The sequence below is a fragment of the Manis javanica genome, chromosome 5 (assembly GCF_040802235.1).
Source record: "Manis javanica isolate MJ-LG chromosome 5, MJ_LKY, whole genome shotgun sequence".
NCBI lineage: Eukaryota > Metazoa > Chordata > Mammalia > Pholidota > Manidae > Manis > Manis javanica.
In genome coordinates, this window is record NC_133160.1 from 74,225,431 (window position 1) to 74,245,102 (window position 19,672).

The 19,672-nt window shown below is 41.6% G+C and overlaps 1 protein-coding gene across 1 annotated transcript in view; it reads left to right on the forward strand.

Annotated features, from left to right (window-relative positions):
* PRSS12 (serine protease 12) overlaps window positions 1-19,672 on the forward strand; it is a 91,600-nt gene that overhangs the window by 14,418 nt on the left and 57,510 nt on the right. Inside the window, 2 exon segments of the mRNA XM_073237120.1 lie at window positions 10,628-10,766; window positions 18,636-18,814. Of these exon segments, the coding sequence (XP_073093221.1) occupies window positions 10,628-10,766; window positions 18,636-18,814 (318 nt within the window).

Below are 19,672 nucleotides of genomic sequence, written 5' to 3' on the forward strand. Positions count from 1 at the left end.
AAACACTGCTGGGATAAGTCTTTGTTTTTGTTGCTTTTTTCTTTCTCTTCAAACAAGTGAATGCTATTTTACAAGCACATTTAGTTAGTTAGCTAAATAAGCATATCTTTTCATTTGCTTTGTTGTACAATGAATGAGCTGGTGTAAGGGCGGTGGGGTTTGGTGGTGGGGGTAATCCCAGCCCGGGGCAAATAAACTACAAATTATTGAAACAAAAATCAGTTGAAGGAAAAACTAGAAGGGGAGAAAGCCTTTTATTGCTTACAAGAACCCTGGCTCTGTTTGTCTGCTCCCCCTTGCCCTCGTGTCTCCCCTGTCCTGGCTGGGTAGAGCCCCAGAAAACCTCTTCCTTCCTGTGTGAGCTCACCTCTTCCCCCACCCCTTGTAAGCACTTACTGACATGGAGGTGGACTACTTCTCTCCACCCCTTGGAAACACCTATTGATATGGAGATGGATTAAGGCCAGTGGGAGATTCTGGAAATATTGCAATATTACCCACAGCCACCCCTCCAGAAATCTCATTTCACAATCTGCTCGCTTCCCATCTTCCATAATGGCCCCTGTGAAGAAAACTGGAGCACTGTAACCAGACTAATAACATACAATAACAACAGCAATAAAATCATGATAATCTTTACGATGGAAGATGTAGGTAGGCTCAAAGTCCTATTGAGATCAAGCACATAGCTCGCCCATCCATCGGTGGCCAGCAGCTGAACTGGTGGGGAATTCTGTGCACACTCAGCAGGGGGCAGCTGCAGCCAAGGGGCAGGTCCAAGCCATAGGGACTGTAGACACAAGTGGGATGCATGCAGACAGTGGTCCTGTGACAGGACAGTATGGGTGAGATGCATGCAGAGAGTAGTCCTGTGACAGGATGTCATGGGTGGGGTGCGTGCAGAAAGGGTCCCTGTGATGGGTCAGTGTGGGTTGGGTACATGCAGAGAGGGTCCCTGTGATGGGTCGGCGTGGGTGGGGGCGTGTGCAGAGAGGGTCCCCGTGATGGGATGATGCGAGGGCACATGCAGAAAGAGGGGCCCTGTGATGGTATGATGCGGGTGGGATGCATGCAGAGAGGGTCCTGTGATGGGACAGTGGCAGGATCAGGGTGGATTTGGCGCTACTGGAAGCATGTGCACTGGCCACAATCAGACAAACTCGCAGCGAAGTACTTTCACCTCCCAGTCTTGGGTGTACTTCTTTGACCTCTGGGGGCCACTCTGCAGTTAGTTACTACTCCAGGAACACACAGGAAGCCAACTTCAGGCCTTGTCCCCAAGGTGCCAGAAGAGCCAGCCATCGCTGGTCCATGTGTGAGATGTTTGGGGCCATGTAGTCCCCAGGTCACCATGGGACTCACTCACATAATATGTTCCTGCCATGCAGATGCAGTCTTATGACAGACCACAGCCCGCAGTGTCCTCTACCCTGGACCAAGTCGTCTGCTCTATCCTTCCCTTGGGATGCCAAGGTAAATGGCCTGTAAGCTGATGCTGGAGGCCCCAGTCACATGGACATTTAGTTGGTCCATTTTGCAATAGTGGAGGTAACTGCACATGTCTTATCCCAGCCCCACCTGATGCCCTTGCTTGCCAAGGGGCACAAGGGCATCAGAATTTGTGCCAAGTGCAGGATAAATACAGTCCAGTAGCCTACAAGACCCAAAAGCTCTTGCAATAATGCCACAATTATCTGTAAGAGAATCAGAGGTGAGCATAACATCATATACAAATTTAGACTTCCCTATTCCCAATGGGGTTCAGTGGGTTATTGCACTGTGACAGCCCCACCCCTGTATAGGAGTGGGCTTCCCAGGACATTACCCAGGGTCACAGTAAACCAAGGAGCATCCAGTTCCTGTGTCCACCAAAGCCAGGACACACCACACATTCACTGGGGACTGATCATTCACCCAACATGGGGCCTTTGTCGCAAGAGGCCCCAGCCAACCCCTCAAGGCAGGTGCCTTGGCCCTCTCCTCGTCAAACCGTAATGCTCAACTATCTTCTGGCAAGGGTCCAGGCACGTTCTGCATGTCCTCCCTCAGGAAGTCCAGCAGGGATACAGGCCGGACATGGGGCTTTTGCCTCTGGCTTCCGTGTCCTGGACCTCAGTGGCTGGAAGTGCTCCTCTGGCTTTAATGGGTGCCACAGCTGTAACAAGATTCTGTCCATCAAGTTTTTCTTTCATTGCCCCCACCTTTATCAAATCAACCCACATCTGGGTCCTCAAGACTTTCCCGGGGCCCTTTGATCCCCTTCTTTCAGTAGCAGACCTTATCTCCTTCCGTGCTCTGTTTCAACATTCCCCACGTCTGCTAAAGTACTAGTAGCCTCACTTACAGGTTGTCCTATGTGGGGGACAAGAATAGTCAGTAGGGACTCAAAGAGAGATGGGGGAGCTGTAGGGAGCACCAGATTTCTCATTCCCACGCTGAGCAGCTCCTCACTGGGGCCCTGGAGGTCCATAATATAGATGATATTTTTGATGCCTAACTCTAATAACACCTGCTCAAGTTCTGCATACACTTTCCAGGTAGTGAGGAAGTATGGAAAATCCCCCTGATAAGGCCAAAGTGCTCTGATGGCTGCTGTCAGCCAATCCAGAAGTGCACAATTCCCTAAGATATGATGGGTACTTTGCAACTCCATCCAGAAGGAGTGGTGAGTCATCAGGGAACCCAGTCTGCCTATTTCCGAACCTGACATAACAATGTTTTCCACTCTCTCCTGGCTAGGAAGAATTAATATTGTCAAAATGGCCATCCTGCCCAAAACAATATACAAATTCGATGCAATCGCTATCAAATTACCAACAGCATTCTTCAATGAACTGGAACAAATAGTTCAGAAATTCATATGGAAACACCAAAGACCCGAATAGCAAAAGCAATGCTGAGAAGGAAGAATAAAGTGGGGGGGATCTCGCTCCCCAACTTCAAGCTCTACTACAAAGCCACAGTAATCAAGACAACTTGGTACTGGCACAAGAACAGAGTCACAGACCAGTGGAACAGATTAGAGACTCCAAACATTAACCCAAACATATATGGTCAACTAATATTCGATAAAGGGACCATGGACATACAATGGGGAAACGACACTCTCTTCAACAGATGGTGCTGGCAAAACTGGACAGCTACATGTAAGAGAATGAAACTGGATCACTGTCTAACCCCATACACAAAAGTAAATTCGAAATGGTTCAAAGACCTGAATGTAAGTCATGAAACCATAAGATTCTTAGAAAAAAACATAGGCAAAAATCTCTTAGACATCAACATGAGTGACCTCTTCTTGAACACATCTCCCAGGGCAAGGGAAACAAAAGCAAAAATGAACAAGTGGGACTATATCAAGCTGAAAAGCTTCTGTACAGCAAAGGACACCATCAATAGAACAAAAAGGTATCCTACAGTATGGGAGAATATATTCATAAATGACAGATCCAATAAAGGGTTGACATCCAAAATATATAAAGAGCTCACACACCTCAACAAACAAAAAGCAAATAATCCAATTAAAAAATGGGCAGAGGAGCTAAATAGACAGTTCTCTTAAGAAGAAATTCAGATGGCCAACACACGCATGAAAAGATGCTCCACATCGCTTGTCATCAGAGAAATACAAATTAAAACTAAAAATGAGATATCACCTCACACCAGTAAGGATGGCTACCATCCAAAAGACAAACAACAACAAATGTTGGTGAGGTTGTGGAGAAAAGGGAACCCTCCTACACTGCTGGTGGGAATGTAAATTAGTTCAACCATTGTGGAAAGCAGTATGGAGGTTCCTCAAAATGCTCAAAATAGAAATACCATTTGACCCAGGAATTCCACTCCTAGGAATTTACCCTAAGAATGCAGCACTCCAGTTTGAAAAAGACAGATACACTCCTATGTTTATTGCTGCACTATTTACAATAACCAAGATAGGGAAGCAACCTAAGTGTCCCTCAGTAGACGAATGGATAAAGAAGATGTGGTACATATACACAATGGAATATTACTCAGCTATAAGAAAAAGACAGATCCTATCATTTGCAACAACAATGGATGGAGCTAGAGGGTATTATGCTCAGTGAAATAAGCCAGGCAAAGAAATTCAAGTACCAAATGATTTCACTCATATGTGGAGTATAAGAAAAAAGGAAAACTGAAGGAACAAAACAGCAGCAGAATCACAGAACCCAAGAATGGACTAACAGTTACCAAAGGGAAAGGGACTGAGGAGGATGGGTGGGAAGGGAGGAATAAGGGCAGAGAAAAAGAAAGGGGGTATTATGATTAGCATGTATAGTGTGGGGGGCACGGGGAGGGCTATGCAACACAGAGAAGACAAGTAGTGATTTTATAGCATCTTACTATGCTGATGGACAGTGACTGTGAAGGGGTATGTGGGGGGGACTTGGTGAAGGGGGGAGCCTAGTAAAAATAATGTCTTTCATGTAATTGTAGATGAATGATACCAAAATAAAAAAATTAAATAAACAATGTTTTCCACTCCAATATGATAAAGATGCAAATGCCATGTAAGCAGACATTCCAGTGGCTTCTGCTGAAACCGGATGGTCATGGCTATCAGCTCATCCTGGGTATAGGGGCAGAGCATGGAGTGCTCCCCAGTGTGGGGAGGTGGCTGCTCCTTCCTCTGAGGAGCCTGTGGTTGTTTTGTCTTTATTTTTTTAATTACAAACAGGTGGACCTTTAATACAGGAGGGGCTGGTGCCTCGGGCAGTGGCCTCGGCAACAGTTCAGCCCTTGGCCCCCCGTCATTCTCCCCAGTGTCTCCTCTACCATCTCGGGCTGAAGACACCACTCCTTACTCCCCCTTGCCCACAACCTCCTGCAGCACGGATTCTCATGCTGTCTCCTCCCTCCCTGCTAGTGTGTCTTTCAGCAGGGTGACCTCAGTTCTCAACAGCTGTCTCTCATTCTTAAGGGCATCCCATAGCTCATTTTCCAGCTCCTCCAAGCAACACTGAAGTATTTCTTTCCTTGGTAACCCTTTCCCATATCTGGAGAAACAAAAATCCCATAATCCCAGCCTCCACACAGACACTCAGGAACTCTAAGCAGTATCCTGTCTCACAGAGGGCTAATTGCACAGCTTCTGGTGTCTCCACCCTTCCTCAATGCTGGGGAAGGGCCCACTCATCTGGGAGGCAGTTTACCCTGGACCACTTCCCCACTAGGGGTTCCCCGAGTGGAAGCCCCACAGGTAGGGGGTAACCAGGTGAACCTATACCATCCACCACTGCTAGAGGGAAGGGTGAGTTGTCACCCCCTACTGCAGCAGCCACTGGGGCCTCCCCACCATCCACAGGGTGTTCCCGGGTATCTCCCCACCATATCTAGGTGCAGCCTGACCAAGCAGCCAAGACAGATTTCAGGTTCAGAGATCCTGCTGACTAGTCCAGCTGTTAACGCCTGGGGTAAAATGTGTTCCCAACCTTGGGCAAATAAACCACAAACCACTGAACCAAAATCAGTCGAAGGAAAAACTAGATAGGGAGAAGGCCTTTTATTGCTTACAAGAACCTGGTTCCATTCATCTATTCTCGCTCGCCTGTGTCTCTCTGCATCCTGACTGGGAAGAGTCCCAAAAAGCCTCTCTGGTCCCAGTGGAGGATGGCCTCTTCTCCCAACCCTTGTAAGCACCTATTGATATGGAGATGGCTACTTCTCTCCATCTCTTGTAAACACCTGTTGATATGGAGATGGATAAGGCCAGGCAAGAGAGTCAGGAAATATTGCAGTTTTACCCACAGCTGGATTTAAGGAGCAAAGACAGTTGACTTATTTGGCTCCCTTCATAGTATTTCTTTTAGGACCCCTTGAAGTGCTGCGTGTAAGAAGAGAGGTTTCTCTAGCTTTCCCAAGAGGGGTAATACCATGATGGCTCTATTAGTTTGCTAGGGCTGCTGCAATGAGTACCACAGATTGAGTGGTTTAAACAACAGAAATTTACTTGTTTCACAGTTCTGGAGGCTAGAAGTCTGAGATCAAGGTGTCAGCGGGGCACCACTTTTCTCTGAAGACACTGGGGAAGGATCTGTTCCAGGGCTCTTCTAGCTTCTGATAGTCTTTGGCTTGTGGAAGTCTGTAGCTCCAGGCCAGAGGAGGTTCCCAGCTCCAGGCAAGTTCACTATGTATTTATTGAGACCATAAGCAATGGAATGTTGCAGGTAAAAAAGGGTTCATTCCAAGCTTTATTCTCATGAGGAGACTTGCAAAGTGCTTGGCTGGAATGCTAGACATCCTGTCCACCTCCTTCTCTGCCCCTAGCTCAGCCCCCAGCTCAGCCTCTGCTCCCCTCTCTCCTGCTCTCTTGTTTTCTTCTCTAGGTTCTGGTCTCCTGCTTCCCTCTGCTCTTAGCAGGGCAGAATGTTTAAAGCAATACCGGCCATAATAGCTTATTGCCAACTGTTATGCAAGCATGCACCTGTGCAGCAGGCTAAGTATTTCCTCATCGCTGGTACACAATGCGTATCAGGTGAGGATCCTAGCCATGGAACTTCCATTTTCCTTACAAAGTCTCACTGCAATCTTCAGATGGTGTGTCTCTTAATCCAAACTTTTCCTTTTCATAAAAATTTAGTCGTATTGGGTTAGAGCCCATCCTAATGACCTCATCTTACTTAACTTGAGCATCTGCAAAGACACTGTTTCCAAATAAGGTCACATTCAAAGGTACTGGGGCCTAGCACTTCAGCATCTTTTTGGGGAACAGAATTCAACCCATCACAATAGTTTTAAAAACTGAAAAAACAATGAGATTGTGAAGGGACTTTTAACTAGTCAGCTGTTCCCTAGATTATCTTTTATTGGTTGACACTGATAAAATGATTAAAGAGAATCCTTTAATGTCTATCCATTTGGGTAATTCCTGTTTTTTAGCAAATTTGTCCATAAAGCAAATTTCTGTAACATGAATCTTTTATGTTCCCCTTCCTTTAAAAAACTGGGGGTATATCCACATAGAAAAAAAATAATAGTAAACTAAAATGACAGTAAGTTCAACATTTTGGTTAGGAAATTAAGATCGTAGAATTCTGAGCATTGCTGTATTTTGGCACATTTTTCCTTTAGGTAATTGTAATGGCTGCAGACAGTTGACTTCTCTTTTTGCAACAATTCATTTCATGAGCTGAGGAGTTTCCTCTCCTTGATATACAGCATGTATTGCTTTATAGTTCCAGAGTTTCTTCTATTATTGGTTTGGTGTATAAATTTGTAATGCCTATTATAGTTGACCTAAAACCTCTGTTTGAGATGTCAAATTTTAAATTGTCATTATTCATAAATTAGAAAAAATTGGAATATCTAGAATAGAGTAGTTTCCATCAAATTGACATTTGAGAGACTTTAAGACAATGCAGCCCCGGAGCTCCCAGAATGTGGTCCAGAGACGTTAGCTCAGACTATGAGGAGCCTTGCAAAGGGCTTGGCTGGAGTAGTAGAGTATGAGGGATGGAGGAGGGATCCTTTTTGACAATAAAAGGTTGGGACACTTGAGCAATATTTGCCAAAGTATTTGGTCTAGAATTTATATGAAGAACTTTATTGTGTAAGAATAGAAATAGGTTGGCATAAGCATAGCCATCTTAAAGGCCTAGAAGCCATTTTCTGAGTATGTGACTTAGAAAGAAAAACTGGAACTGGGTAAGGCCTTGAAAAACAAGTTAATCATGAGCACCGGGTGGTGGGCAGCTGTGACCCTTGGTCAGCTAACCTTGGTCAGTAAATCTTACATACCAAGCTTATCGTGCAGAACCTCCCTAACCATTGAGGAGTAGTCTTACCCTACCCTTGCTTAACCCCAGGATATATGTCTTGCAAGAATAATGTATAGTTATAGAAAATTGCTATGAGTTAAGTGCTTTGAAATTGCTATATAAACCCTTGGCTCTGAGTGCTCGGGGTCCTTGTTGAGACCCGCTGCTTCGGGCTGACTTGGACCCCAACTAGTTGGCTGAATAAAGACTTTGCTTGAATTTACATCTCTATGCCTGTGTAGTTTGTTCTCTGGGGAAGCCTCGGAAGCCTGGACCCTAACAATTGTGAGTAGGATAGCAGTAGAAATAACTTCACCAGGCTTTGACCTTTGTGGCTTTATTGATTCATCTTTTTTTTATTGAGCTTCTTCACCTTGTAATTGTTCACCTATAAATTTATGCAAATGTTTGGCCCTCCTACAAATTTGTGATTCACACGGGACTCCTCCCCTGGAGGATCAGCTTCAGCTGTAGATCACCAGAAAGTCACTTTTTTCCTGTTTTGCATTGAGTAGAAATTCTTCAGGTTGTCTTATGCTTACGTCTGGGTAATTTATTCCTATATACTGTTTGATAGATTAGTTACAATATTTCAAATAGAGTGGTGAAAGCCAATGTGGCATAATGCAGAAAGTAACACCTGAATATTGAAAGGTGCTTATTACATTGCAGGGTCTTTCCTTGGGTTTGGAGACAGGAACAATAGCAAGGGCAGGAACATAGGGCATATTTGGGCATGGCTGTGCAAGTCCTCAGTTTATTTGGTTCATAGCTTCCTCATCTATAACCTGACATAAATGAGTTACAGTTGTTAAGATCTCAACCATCTTAACCATTCTAAGAGAATAAATGAAACAAGAATGAAGTAAAGCCAAAAACAACTGCTCCTTATCTTAAATGTATATAGTGTAAATTATGTGTTCAAACTTTAATTATTTTGGAGACTACTATTATGCTTATATTTTTAAAAACCTCTTTCAAAGAATAACTAGATTTGGGAATGAACTTCACAGAACTGTGTACCAGTAAGGAATACTAACTCTGATTCCAGGGGCTGGGGCAGCCACAGCTAACTAAGCTAGGAGGGTGTGTGCCTTTCCAGATTTGCAAATGTTTCTGTTCATTTATTAAAGGAAAATTGGATGAGCACTGCACAATTCTTGCCATATAGCCGATCCAGCTAAATGAGTCCAGGTTTTCTCAGCTATTTCCAGATCCACCATTGCCATTATAATGATGTACTGTAGTAATTTTACTTTATGCACTGTTTTCCTTCTCTTATCTCTAAATGCCTTAGTCATTTAGATGGTATGAATGTATCATTTCTTCTTGAAAGCTTTTGGGTGATTTAGACAATATTTTAAATTTTATTATGGTTATTTAACATCCATAAATAGAGATCCAGTTTGTTTTCTTTACTATAACTTTCTTCCAACCCATTGACATGAGTAATTTGGTTATAGTGGTATTAATAGATAATAGATTAATTTAAGTATAATTTCAAATAATGTTTGAGGTGAATGAATGAATTATTTGAATTGAAATAATTGCTGACATTTGTGATATGTATAGTATTGTGTGGGTCTCTATAGAAGAGATTTTCTGATTTAAAAAGTCACTGAAGTTCAGTTAAACTCTTCAGACATATTTCTTTAAAAGTGCTTTGCAGTTCAAACTTCTCACTGAGCTAGAGGGGCTTCCTCTTGCTTAATGTGAGTTAAAGAGGCTTAGAATATATGGACGACTTTCAGATTTATCTGCCATATGAATGAATACTCCATGTTCTCTTCTAAATAATCAGGATTTAGCAGTGCACTGTTTTGTCTCCATTTATTGTCTTTTTTTCTGAATTAAATGACAGTTTATGTTTGTCATGAGAAATAGGATATGTTTTTCTTCAACAGTTACAGTTTTTATAGATGATGATGTGGAAATAACAGTGGTAGCTGACTAGCCCAGTACAAATGAAATGGGGAATTTATGAATGTAATAGCTTTGAAAAATTATTTTAAAACTATACATAAGAACTTTGAAATATGCAGAATATGCCTGAATCTTTTTATAGCACTTAATTTCTCCATTTCTTTACCTATGAAATAAAGGTATCACAAGTGGCTTTTAACAGAATGCTGTGAAATTCTTCATTGTCTGAGTTTGATTCTCTTTCCAGTCACACATCCCAGTTGCTGCCTCCCAGCCTCCACTCTGCAAACCAGGGCCAGTGAAGAGAGAAATGTGGAGCCTTGATCACAAGGAAGGGATAAGACTTGAAATGTTTTCAACACTAACCCCTTTCTGTAACTACAGATAGTCTTTAGAATTTTCGTGGCTACTGCTTGAGGCTAAAAGGGGAAAAAAGCATTTTACTCTGTAGTGGATGAACAAATGAGATTAAAGAAAGATATAATACAGCCAATAACAGCTAATTTATAAGCAGAGCATTAAATTTTGTCTTTTTTTCTATCTATGACCTCATGTGAAGATGGAAGGTGATAAATAAATGATAACTTCGTATGTGATGTGACCTAATTTGGGGATGTAATATTAGATGTTAGTCACACTCTTCCACTTTTCCCTTTTCAAAATTATAATTGGGCTTCCTGTTTGCCTAGCTAAAAAATAAAGTGTAATTAGCATTGAAATCAGGATGTTAGTTACAAAAAAAAATAGAGCCTGCTAAGTCCTCATTTGAAGAAAGAAGCACATGCTGTGAAGAGTGGAGGCCAAATTATTCTGAGTGGATCTCTCACCACTTCCATGGGAAAATCATGTAAACCGAGAACTGGTTCAGTTTATTGAGATGTTTATTCGCTGTTAGAGGACTTGGGGATTCTTTCCTGCTGTAGGATCCGTACGACTTCACGGTGGCAAAGATGAGTTTGAAGGCACAGTGGTGATATATGCAAATGGAATTTGGGGCACAGTCTGTAGCAGCCACTGGGATGATTCTGATGCATCAGTCATTTGTCGCCAGCTGCAGCTGGGGTGAGTTCCCCGTCCTTGGTCCCATCAGCCTGAGAAGAATGTTGGGCACCATCATTTCTGGGCAAGGGTCACATCTTCCTTCCTCACTCTCACTTCTCACAGAAGAGTTCTAAAGAAAGGGCCCCAGAAGAAGGAATGAGTTCTCTTACACACAAATGTGCTTCACGTATTACTGCCCCTCAGACTAGGAAGTGGGCAGATGCTAAGTGGCCAGAAGTCAAAAGCCTCTTTTGGTCTTTGTCCTTAACAAAATAATTGTTTAGTCCTAGGAAGCAGGGAATTTGAGTCTAAAAATAGTAATTTCTCAGTAGCTCATGCATCCCTAGGCTGCTATCATTTGCTTTGAACTTTCTGCTTTTGGCCACCCACAAATTCCATTTGCGTGTGTGAAGGAGACAATGTCCATCTGTGTGCTTCTCCTGAGGTGTGTGAGGGGTGGTGTCTGGGACTCGGGGCTCTGCCCTGCAACATCCTTTGAGACAGAGCAGCTCTCAGCCCAGGAGCGCCTGGAGGCCAGGACAGCCCCACCCCGCTCTAGGCACTTTCTAGGCAGTCTGTATGCACAGGCAGGGCGCCCTGCCTTCCACCAGTCCCAGCACCTTTAGCCCTCATGCCAAGGGGAGCAGAAGCCTCCATTTTGGTACAAAACGTTTTGTTTTATTGTTCTCATTGTTCTGTTTTTGTGTCTCATTTATTTTTCCTAAGTACACATTGATAAATGTTTTTCTTGACTTTTATCATCAGGGAACTTTAGAAAGCATGGAAAATATCTTGTTATGAAAAATGGGCGTCTAAAAGGCCGAAAGAAAGGCTTGCAATTCAGGAATGGTTTAGATTAATAATTGTGAGCAGTAATATCTAATATGATGATACAGATAAAGGCTAGTCAACTCCAGTGAAATAAGTACAAACTTAATTTTCCATCTTCCTCCTGTCTTCCCCCTAGGAAGGCGTGGAATGAGTATTTAGTAAAGGCAAACTTTGAAGGCTTAAGTTTTTGTTTTGTTTTTTTTCTCATCCTTCATTTTATAAACAGTGAAAATGAGGTCCAGCAAGGTTAAGAGACATGATCAGGATCACATAACAAGTTAGTGGTGTGAGCTGATTTTAAAACATTCCGTTTCCATTCACACAAGTCAATTTCACTTAAGATTCATATGGACTCACTATCTTTATACATAGTTTAAAACATTTAAACAATTCCTCTCCTACTACTGCAGAATTCCTCCTATTGAAGATCATGAAGGCTTAAGTTTTATTCAGACTTTTGATGCTATTAGAGAAGCAAATAGAATTAATGTACTTAATTAACTAGTTTTAAAAATGAGTGTTGGTATATATCAGCGTGAAAGAAAGTAAGGCTAAAGCCTGTCAAGTGTTAGGGTCGTGAGGAATGTTAATTACTGATTTAATCAATGAATATTTTGTCTGACAAAAGAGTCATCGGCAGATAGGCAGGTCATAAAGAATGTGGACTTGATGCTTTTTGTTTTGATGGACTGAAGATACAACAAGTTTGTAGGTTGGTTTCCGTGTCTTCCTTTAGATACGTATCTTCGTGTGCTTTTATTACCCCTGAAAACCAGGGAAGGATAAAATTTCCAATGAGATTGCGACATAAGCAAGAACACTATGGTGGATGTGTGCCCTGCAGTGTGGTTACCAGTCTTTCTGTTGATGAAAGAATGTCGCTATCATTCTGTAGACATAAACTTCAGATAAGCTGGTCCGGGTGCTTATATCAGCTCTTAGTAGTTCATTAAAAAAAAGAATTGTGCAGTAAGAGTGGAGCAACCTGGTTTTACTGCTATTAAGACACACTCATATTTTAGATACACCCCATATATATAGTGTTTAGTTGATGGAAGTTTTTGTATGGTGACAATTCTTTAGATTACCATGTTAGTTAGATAAGCATTTCATTTTTTATATTTAATATCAATTTGTACATATCAGAGTTTACTTACAATGTACATAGATTGTTAGGGTCCGGGCTTCCGAGGCCTCTCCAGAGAACAAACTACACAGGCATAGAGATGTAAATTCAAGCAAAGTCTTTATTCAGCCAGCTAGCTGGGGTCCAAGTCAGCCCGACGCAGTGGGTCTCAACAAGGACCCCGAGCACTCAAAGCCAAGGGTTTATATAGCATTTTCAAAACACTTAACTCATAGTAATTTTCCACAGCTGTACATTATTCTTGCAAGACATACATCCTGGGGTTAGGCAGGAGCAAGATAAGACCACTCCTCAATTGTCAGGGAGGTTCTGCACGATAAGCTTGGTATGTAGGATTAGCTGACCAAGGTTAGCTGACTAAAGGCCACAGCTGCCCACCACCCGGTGCTCATGATTAGCTTGTTTTTCAAGGCTTTACCCAGTTCCAGTTTTTCTTTCTAAGTCACATACTCAGAAAATGGCTTCTAGGCCTTTAAGATGGCTATGCTTATGCTAACCTATTTCTATTCTTACATTCCCCTCTTCTTCTTGTATCTATTTCAATCATGAAATTAGGGGTCATCTGTTTGGTTAACACTCTGATAGTTCTGTCTCAACACTATGATTTGCATGGTGCTAATGCGTTCTTTGATAAAGGTAACATACATGGAGTGACTCCGGTTTGGCGGGCCTACTACTTGTTAGAATAAGCTGGGGTGGTGCTGATTACTTCTGTCCTGTTGCAGAGGGAGGTGTAAGTTTTAGGAACTCTCTCAATGCAGGTTCTTTGCCTACTTACAGAGGATAAAGTGAGTCTTGGTCTTTGTCTCATTCTCTCTTCTACAGATAGGGACTCTAGCTGCTGCTAGGGAAAAGGGGCGATGACCCCTCTGGCTGCTTCGTGCTGAGAAGGGGGTGCAGTAAAGGGTGCAGCTAGGTCTCCATCACTGGTCAGTTGAGAGGGCCTCAGAGGGCTGGCGCTTCTATTCTGGGTTTCATTTCTATTACTATTTGCAGTTTTGTGGCTTCTAGGCAAGATAAAACAAATTGTGTTATTAGGTTATGTAGCAACATCTGGAGTTGGATTTTCTATTCTGGAAGGAGGCTGCCGGTATTGAAACAATACTTTTCTCTAAAATCACTCTCATTTTTATTAGAAGTAACCAGGTTAAGAAAATAATTAACAGCTGGCTTGATCATTTGCACAAGTGCAGCAAGAAGAGCAATTGATTACACAGGCTCTTTTAAATATGCTTTGCTGGAACTTTTTGTAAGGAATTTCAGATTGAACTTTTAAAGGCCTCTTGAGACCAGACAGCCAAGCTAGACTTGCCATCAGGCTTTGCCTGCAGTACCTGTAAATTTGGATGAATTCTTCTCTTCTCGAGGTCTCTGCACCTGCCAGGAAGTGACCTTCTTTACTCACCTGGTAAGGCTGCTGGGAACTCTGTAAGCAAGGTACCAGGCCAGTTCTTCCAAGGGGCTTTGTTGGCTTTATAAAGTCAATCTTAGTTCCTTAAAGTTGTTCACATCTGAGTCCATGCACATGTCTCTCAGGTATGACATTCCAGTCAAAGCCTTGGCAGTATAACCAGTGTTCTTAAGTAGTCTTCTCACAAGGAAAGCAGATTCTTATTGAACTCGTGCAAATAAACATACTGCCATGGAATACAAAAACCGTCACTGAAAGTTTTTAAACTCTGGAGGGATCAGGTAGAGAGAAGGATGTTTCAATTCTGCTCATAAAGATAAGTCATTTACTAAACTGTTGTCAGTTTAAGAGAACAAGGTTAAAACACTTTATCAGCAACATTTGAAACAAAAAGACACAAAATCATTTTCTTTAGTTTATGTAATCTTATGTAACTAATACCTGTTCTGCTGAAATCCAGTTCTTTACCAGTTTAGGGATAATACTATAAATGACAAAAGACTTACAAATGACAATGGTTAAAGATCTGATGAGAGCTTACTGTAAAACAGTTGACATAAGGAAATTCTGATATTTCTGTAATACAAAACATTCAGTAACAAAGTTTAGCATCATTCTCTTTGACAGTGCTTTCCTGGTAAATATATATATATATATATCAGATAAATAAGCCAAATTAGTCAAATACTTTCTCTAATGAGAAAAAATTCTTCTGACATGTTCCAGGGGCCCTCTGGAAAATATCAGAGTTAACTAGAGGTAAAAGCACTTTTTTGAACTTAGCATAAGTGTCCAAGACCAGATACAAAAAAAAGCAGAGAAAGTGCTTAAGTCTACAGGTCTTCTCTGAAAGCTTCAAGAATGTTTTACTCTTTAATAGTAGATATAAACTGCTATGCAAATTCTATTAAAAGCTCTAAGATCATTATTTGCATTAAAAAATATGGAGAGTCCCTCATGTTTTTTTTTTTTTTAAACATACAGCATATAAATTAAACAAGACCTGGTGGTTGTCAAAAAAAATCTATTACAACTTTTCTCAAAAGTGGTCACACGTTTGTCCATTTAAACTTTTACAGTGAAACTTGTTTTTCTGGGAGAAACATAATCTTGTCCAGATTCTACAGTTTAATTTTTAAGAATAAATTTTGGTTTGTTAACTAAGTGCATTTAATCAGCTGAAAAAAGCTTTGTTACCATTCTGCTTAGGATAAATTAAGAAAACAAATAATCAGTAACAACTTTAATCATTTGTTGGTTAGAGATTTTTCCACTTATAAAAATATATGGAATAAATAATTCAATTTCTCAGGCCATGCAATCATTTTCAATAACAAAATATTTCAAAGGCAAATAAAGGTTATACAGTTGTTAACAAACTTTAGCTTTTAGTCTTTTTAATAGGAATTCATGGCAACTCACTGAGACTTTTAAGCATGAGAAACTGCTTTGATCTTTCAACATTAAGAGCAGACTAAATGTTAAAGAAAACTGTTTAACTGGAAACGAGATTCTAATTTTGCTGTGCACTTGATATCAAGACTCACTTGCTTTAATTTCACTAGGCACGACTATATCTGTAAGAATATAGTAATTTATTCTTCATTTGCCCCATGGTCCCAAGCACATAAACCGGTGAGAATTATGCCTGGGCTTGCCTGCGGCTTGACTGGGTTTATCTCACCTTATCTCTAAACATCTTGACCCTCCCCCCAAAGCAACGGGCTGAGCGGATCTTCCACAACAAAAGGCACCACGCTGTTTTCTTTCTTTAAATAAATAGCTGTACTTTAGAACAAAGTTACTTTCTTTTATCACAAAACATTCTTTAGCATGCAGAAGAGTTTTCATTCTTTATACTTTTTCTTATTAAAACATACATCTTTTAGTATAGAGAAATGTTTTATTACTTTAAGTAGTTTTAATTAAAACTTAAAACCATTAGAAACTTTAATTTCTAGTGAACACTGAGAAGCAGGACACTGCAGACTGTCAAACTAACATTCTCTAGACTGACAAACTTACAAACACATTCTACAGTTTCTGCAACCATGAGCTTCACAGCACAATCTCCCAGCAAACACAGAGCACATCTTCTCAACTTAACAAAACTCTAAGGCTTTAAGTTACTACAAAGATTCTCAGGCTGCAGGTAGGCATACACACTGCAACACACAATTAAAAAGGTGTTCACTTGCCACACTTATCCAGCTCACCTACCTGCAACAACTACGCTAGCCTACTCACAAGACCCCCACTGAACACTAGACAAAGCCAAGCTTCTAAGCATTCTATTCTTAAAAGATTTAGCAGATAACATGACTCAAATGACTCTAGGTAAACTCAGGCAGCCGACAACTACCAAGACATGGCCGCCTTAGGCAAACTCAAATTAGCATTAATGCTTAACACTTTTTTATCAGGTTTTCTGGAAGTTTTAGAATACTCAATTTTCACAAGCGCTTGTCTTTAAATCAATTTCATTAATACCATCCGGAGGTAGAAAGATATATTCATTTACACACTTAGGGGGTCGTCTGAGTCTGTCCCATGGTGAGAAAGAAGAAGGAAAAAGAATATGAGGGAGATAAAGGCGAAGGATGAAGATGCCACTTCAAAGAAAATGACTGTTGTATGTGCTTGTAAACGAGTGCCTGTCGTTGCACAGTTTTCCTTCCACGGGGGACGCGAATTTATCTGGGATTCGCGGCTGTGACCCCCTTACCCTGTCACGGGAGTCTTCTAGCGGCGGGCGCCCTAATGGCTCTTAATTGCCCGACCCGTGCCCGCGGGGAATGATGTAGTGGCAGAAAGGAGGAACGGAGAGAGCAGGAGAACCTTAGAACAAGGAAACTTAAAATGAGAAGTGCAAAAAAATATAAACCGAAACCAAAACACAGTAAAACAGTCAATGATAACACCAAGCACACACACCACATCTGATCGCACTTGTTCGGACCGGTCCTTCTCTCACTCTGGTGCGCACCACACTCACCACTTTCAGGGTCCTCAAAAACTCTCGTAATTCTCCTGAAGGGTGTCCACTCGGACTGCTGCAGGGTGACGAGCTCGATCTTTTCCTCCTCGGGCGCCAGTTTTCTGCCGATCGGATTTGCCTTCCTAAGGCCGAGTCACTCGGACCCTAGGGCCAGGATTGGTTACCTGGACTTTTACCCAGGGTCGCTAACCTAGGGGCCGGGACTACCAGCCCGGACTTCCTCACTCGGGACCACTAACCTGAGACCATACATGGGATGGCGACTCCCGCTTTATAATGGATTTATGCAGACACGAGGGGGCGACCCTCGAATTACACTGCCCCGTCCGGACAATTAGACCTTGCCTCCAGCTGTCCTTTGTTCTCAGGGAAGCCGCTCGTATCCCGGACGAGCCCCCAAATGTTAGGGTCCGGGCTTCAGAGGCCTCTCCAGAGAACAAACTACACAGGCATAGAGATGTAAATTCAAGCAAAGTCTTTATTCAGCCAGCTAGCTGGGGTCCAAGTCAGCCCGACGCAGCGGGTCTCAACAAGGACCCCGAGCACTCAAAGCCAAGGGTTTATATAGCATTTTCAAAACACTTAACTCATAGTAATTTTCCACAGCTGCACATTATTCTTGCAAGACATACATCCTGGGGTTAGGCAGGAGCAAGATAAGACCACTCCTCAATTGTCAGGGAGGTTCTGCACGATAAGCTTGGTATGTAGGATTAGCTGACCAAGGTTAGCTGACTAAAGGCCACAGCTGCCCACCATCTGGTGTTCATGATTAGCTTGTTTTTCAAGGCCTTACCCAGTTCCAGTTTTTCTTTCTAAGTCACATACTCAGAAAATGGCTTCTAGGCCTTTAAGATGGCTATGCTTATGCTAACCTATCTCTATTCTTACAAGATTAAACGAGTTAGAAGCAGAGCCCATCAGCAAGTTTTTATTTTACTAGTTGGTTTCAAAGTTTTGCTAGCAAATACTATTTATAAAGTTTTAAAAATTGTGAATTTATTGCCTACTTTGCTTATGTGTAGTAATAATAATCATTTGAAAATGCTTGCCTAAAGTGCTGGTGAAGGAAAGAATCTTCAAGCATCTTTTATAGATCAGAAGGCAGAACTGACAGAAGGTTGCAGCTGAGAGTGATTCACAGCTGAGTCCAGACTAGAATCCAAGTCTCACTGGGCCACATGATATACTTTTTCCGCATAGTCACCTGGCTTCCTTTTTATATCCATAGTACATGTTCCTTTTCTTCTAAAATCAGCCATAGACAGTGAAGGCACATGCGTACATTAATTATTTAAGATTGATTAAAAAGATCGCCGTAGGTAGTCAGCTCAAGTTCTGATCTGATGTTTTGACTACTTGAAACTTATGTAAACCATTGTTTTTCTTTTTCTTCCACACTCATCTTTATTGATTTATTATATTTTTTAAAAATCTAAATGCTTCTATAAAAAAATTCTCCTACATTTGATAAACCCTAACCACCAGTCATTGTATTTCCAGAGGCAAAGGAGTAGCAAAACACACGCCCTTTTCTGGACTGGGCCTTATTCCTATTTATTGGAGCAATGTCCGTTGCCGAGGAGATGAAGAAAATATACTGCTTTGTGAAAAAGACATCTGGCAGGGTCGGGTGTGTCCTCAGAAGATGGCAGCTGCTGTCACGTGTATCTTTTCCCATGGTAAAAAAAAAAATCCTCTTGTTTTACTTCCATTGTGTTTTCAACCATGATTCCAGATGATAAAAGTGTCTTAGTTAAATAATTTCCTAAGTGTTTAAATACGTAAGTCTGAATCATCATATTCTGTAGGACTTAACAGTCTAATTAAATGCCTTCAATAGGAATGCATCTAACAATTTGAATTACTTTTGATTTTCTAAATAGTATTTGACTTTTGACATGTTTTCTGTCTTACCCAATTTGCTTACAGAAATACTATATACTGTATATGAAACATTTATTTTGCCAATGGAAAATCATGATGGAGTCAAGATAGAAAATCACCTTGAAATCAAATCTGTAATACAGCAGCTCCAACAAAATCATTTCAGTTCATAGGATGACATGTAATCATGGGAGCAGTGTTCTCCTGTGAGTGGCAGATGGCACATTCTGTAAAGGCCCCTTCCAAGAACAGTATCTTAGGCATGAGGTGATTGGCAGTACAGTTTCAGTGCACAAATATGCATATATTCATATGAACGTAAGTAGAGGAGGGAACAGCTGCCTTTCATGATGGCTGATGGGTTTTCTGGGGAACATGGTGTATTATAACGGGTGGCCCTGACCTGAGGCCGCCACACTGATAGAGCACCTCTGTGCATTTGCCTTGGAAACAGCAGTGTGGTTAGATGTCTCAGGCCTTGAAAAGCTAACAGCCAGCTCAGGGTAGTAGTTTTAGTTTGAGGTCAAAAGGAATAGAAAAGCCCCTGTCACAAAATATAGAGGCCCAGTTTAGACTGATTCCTGTGAACTGGCTGGGAGAAGCAATGGGAGGATGGGTGCGGTGTGTGCTGAGAGCCACAGCCCTTTTGTGGG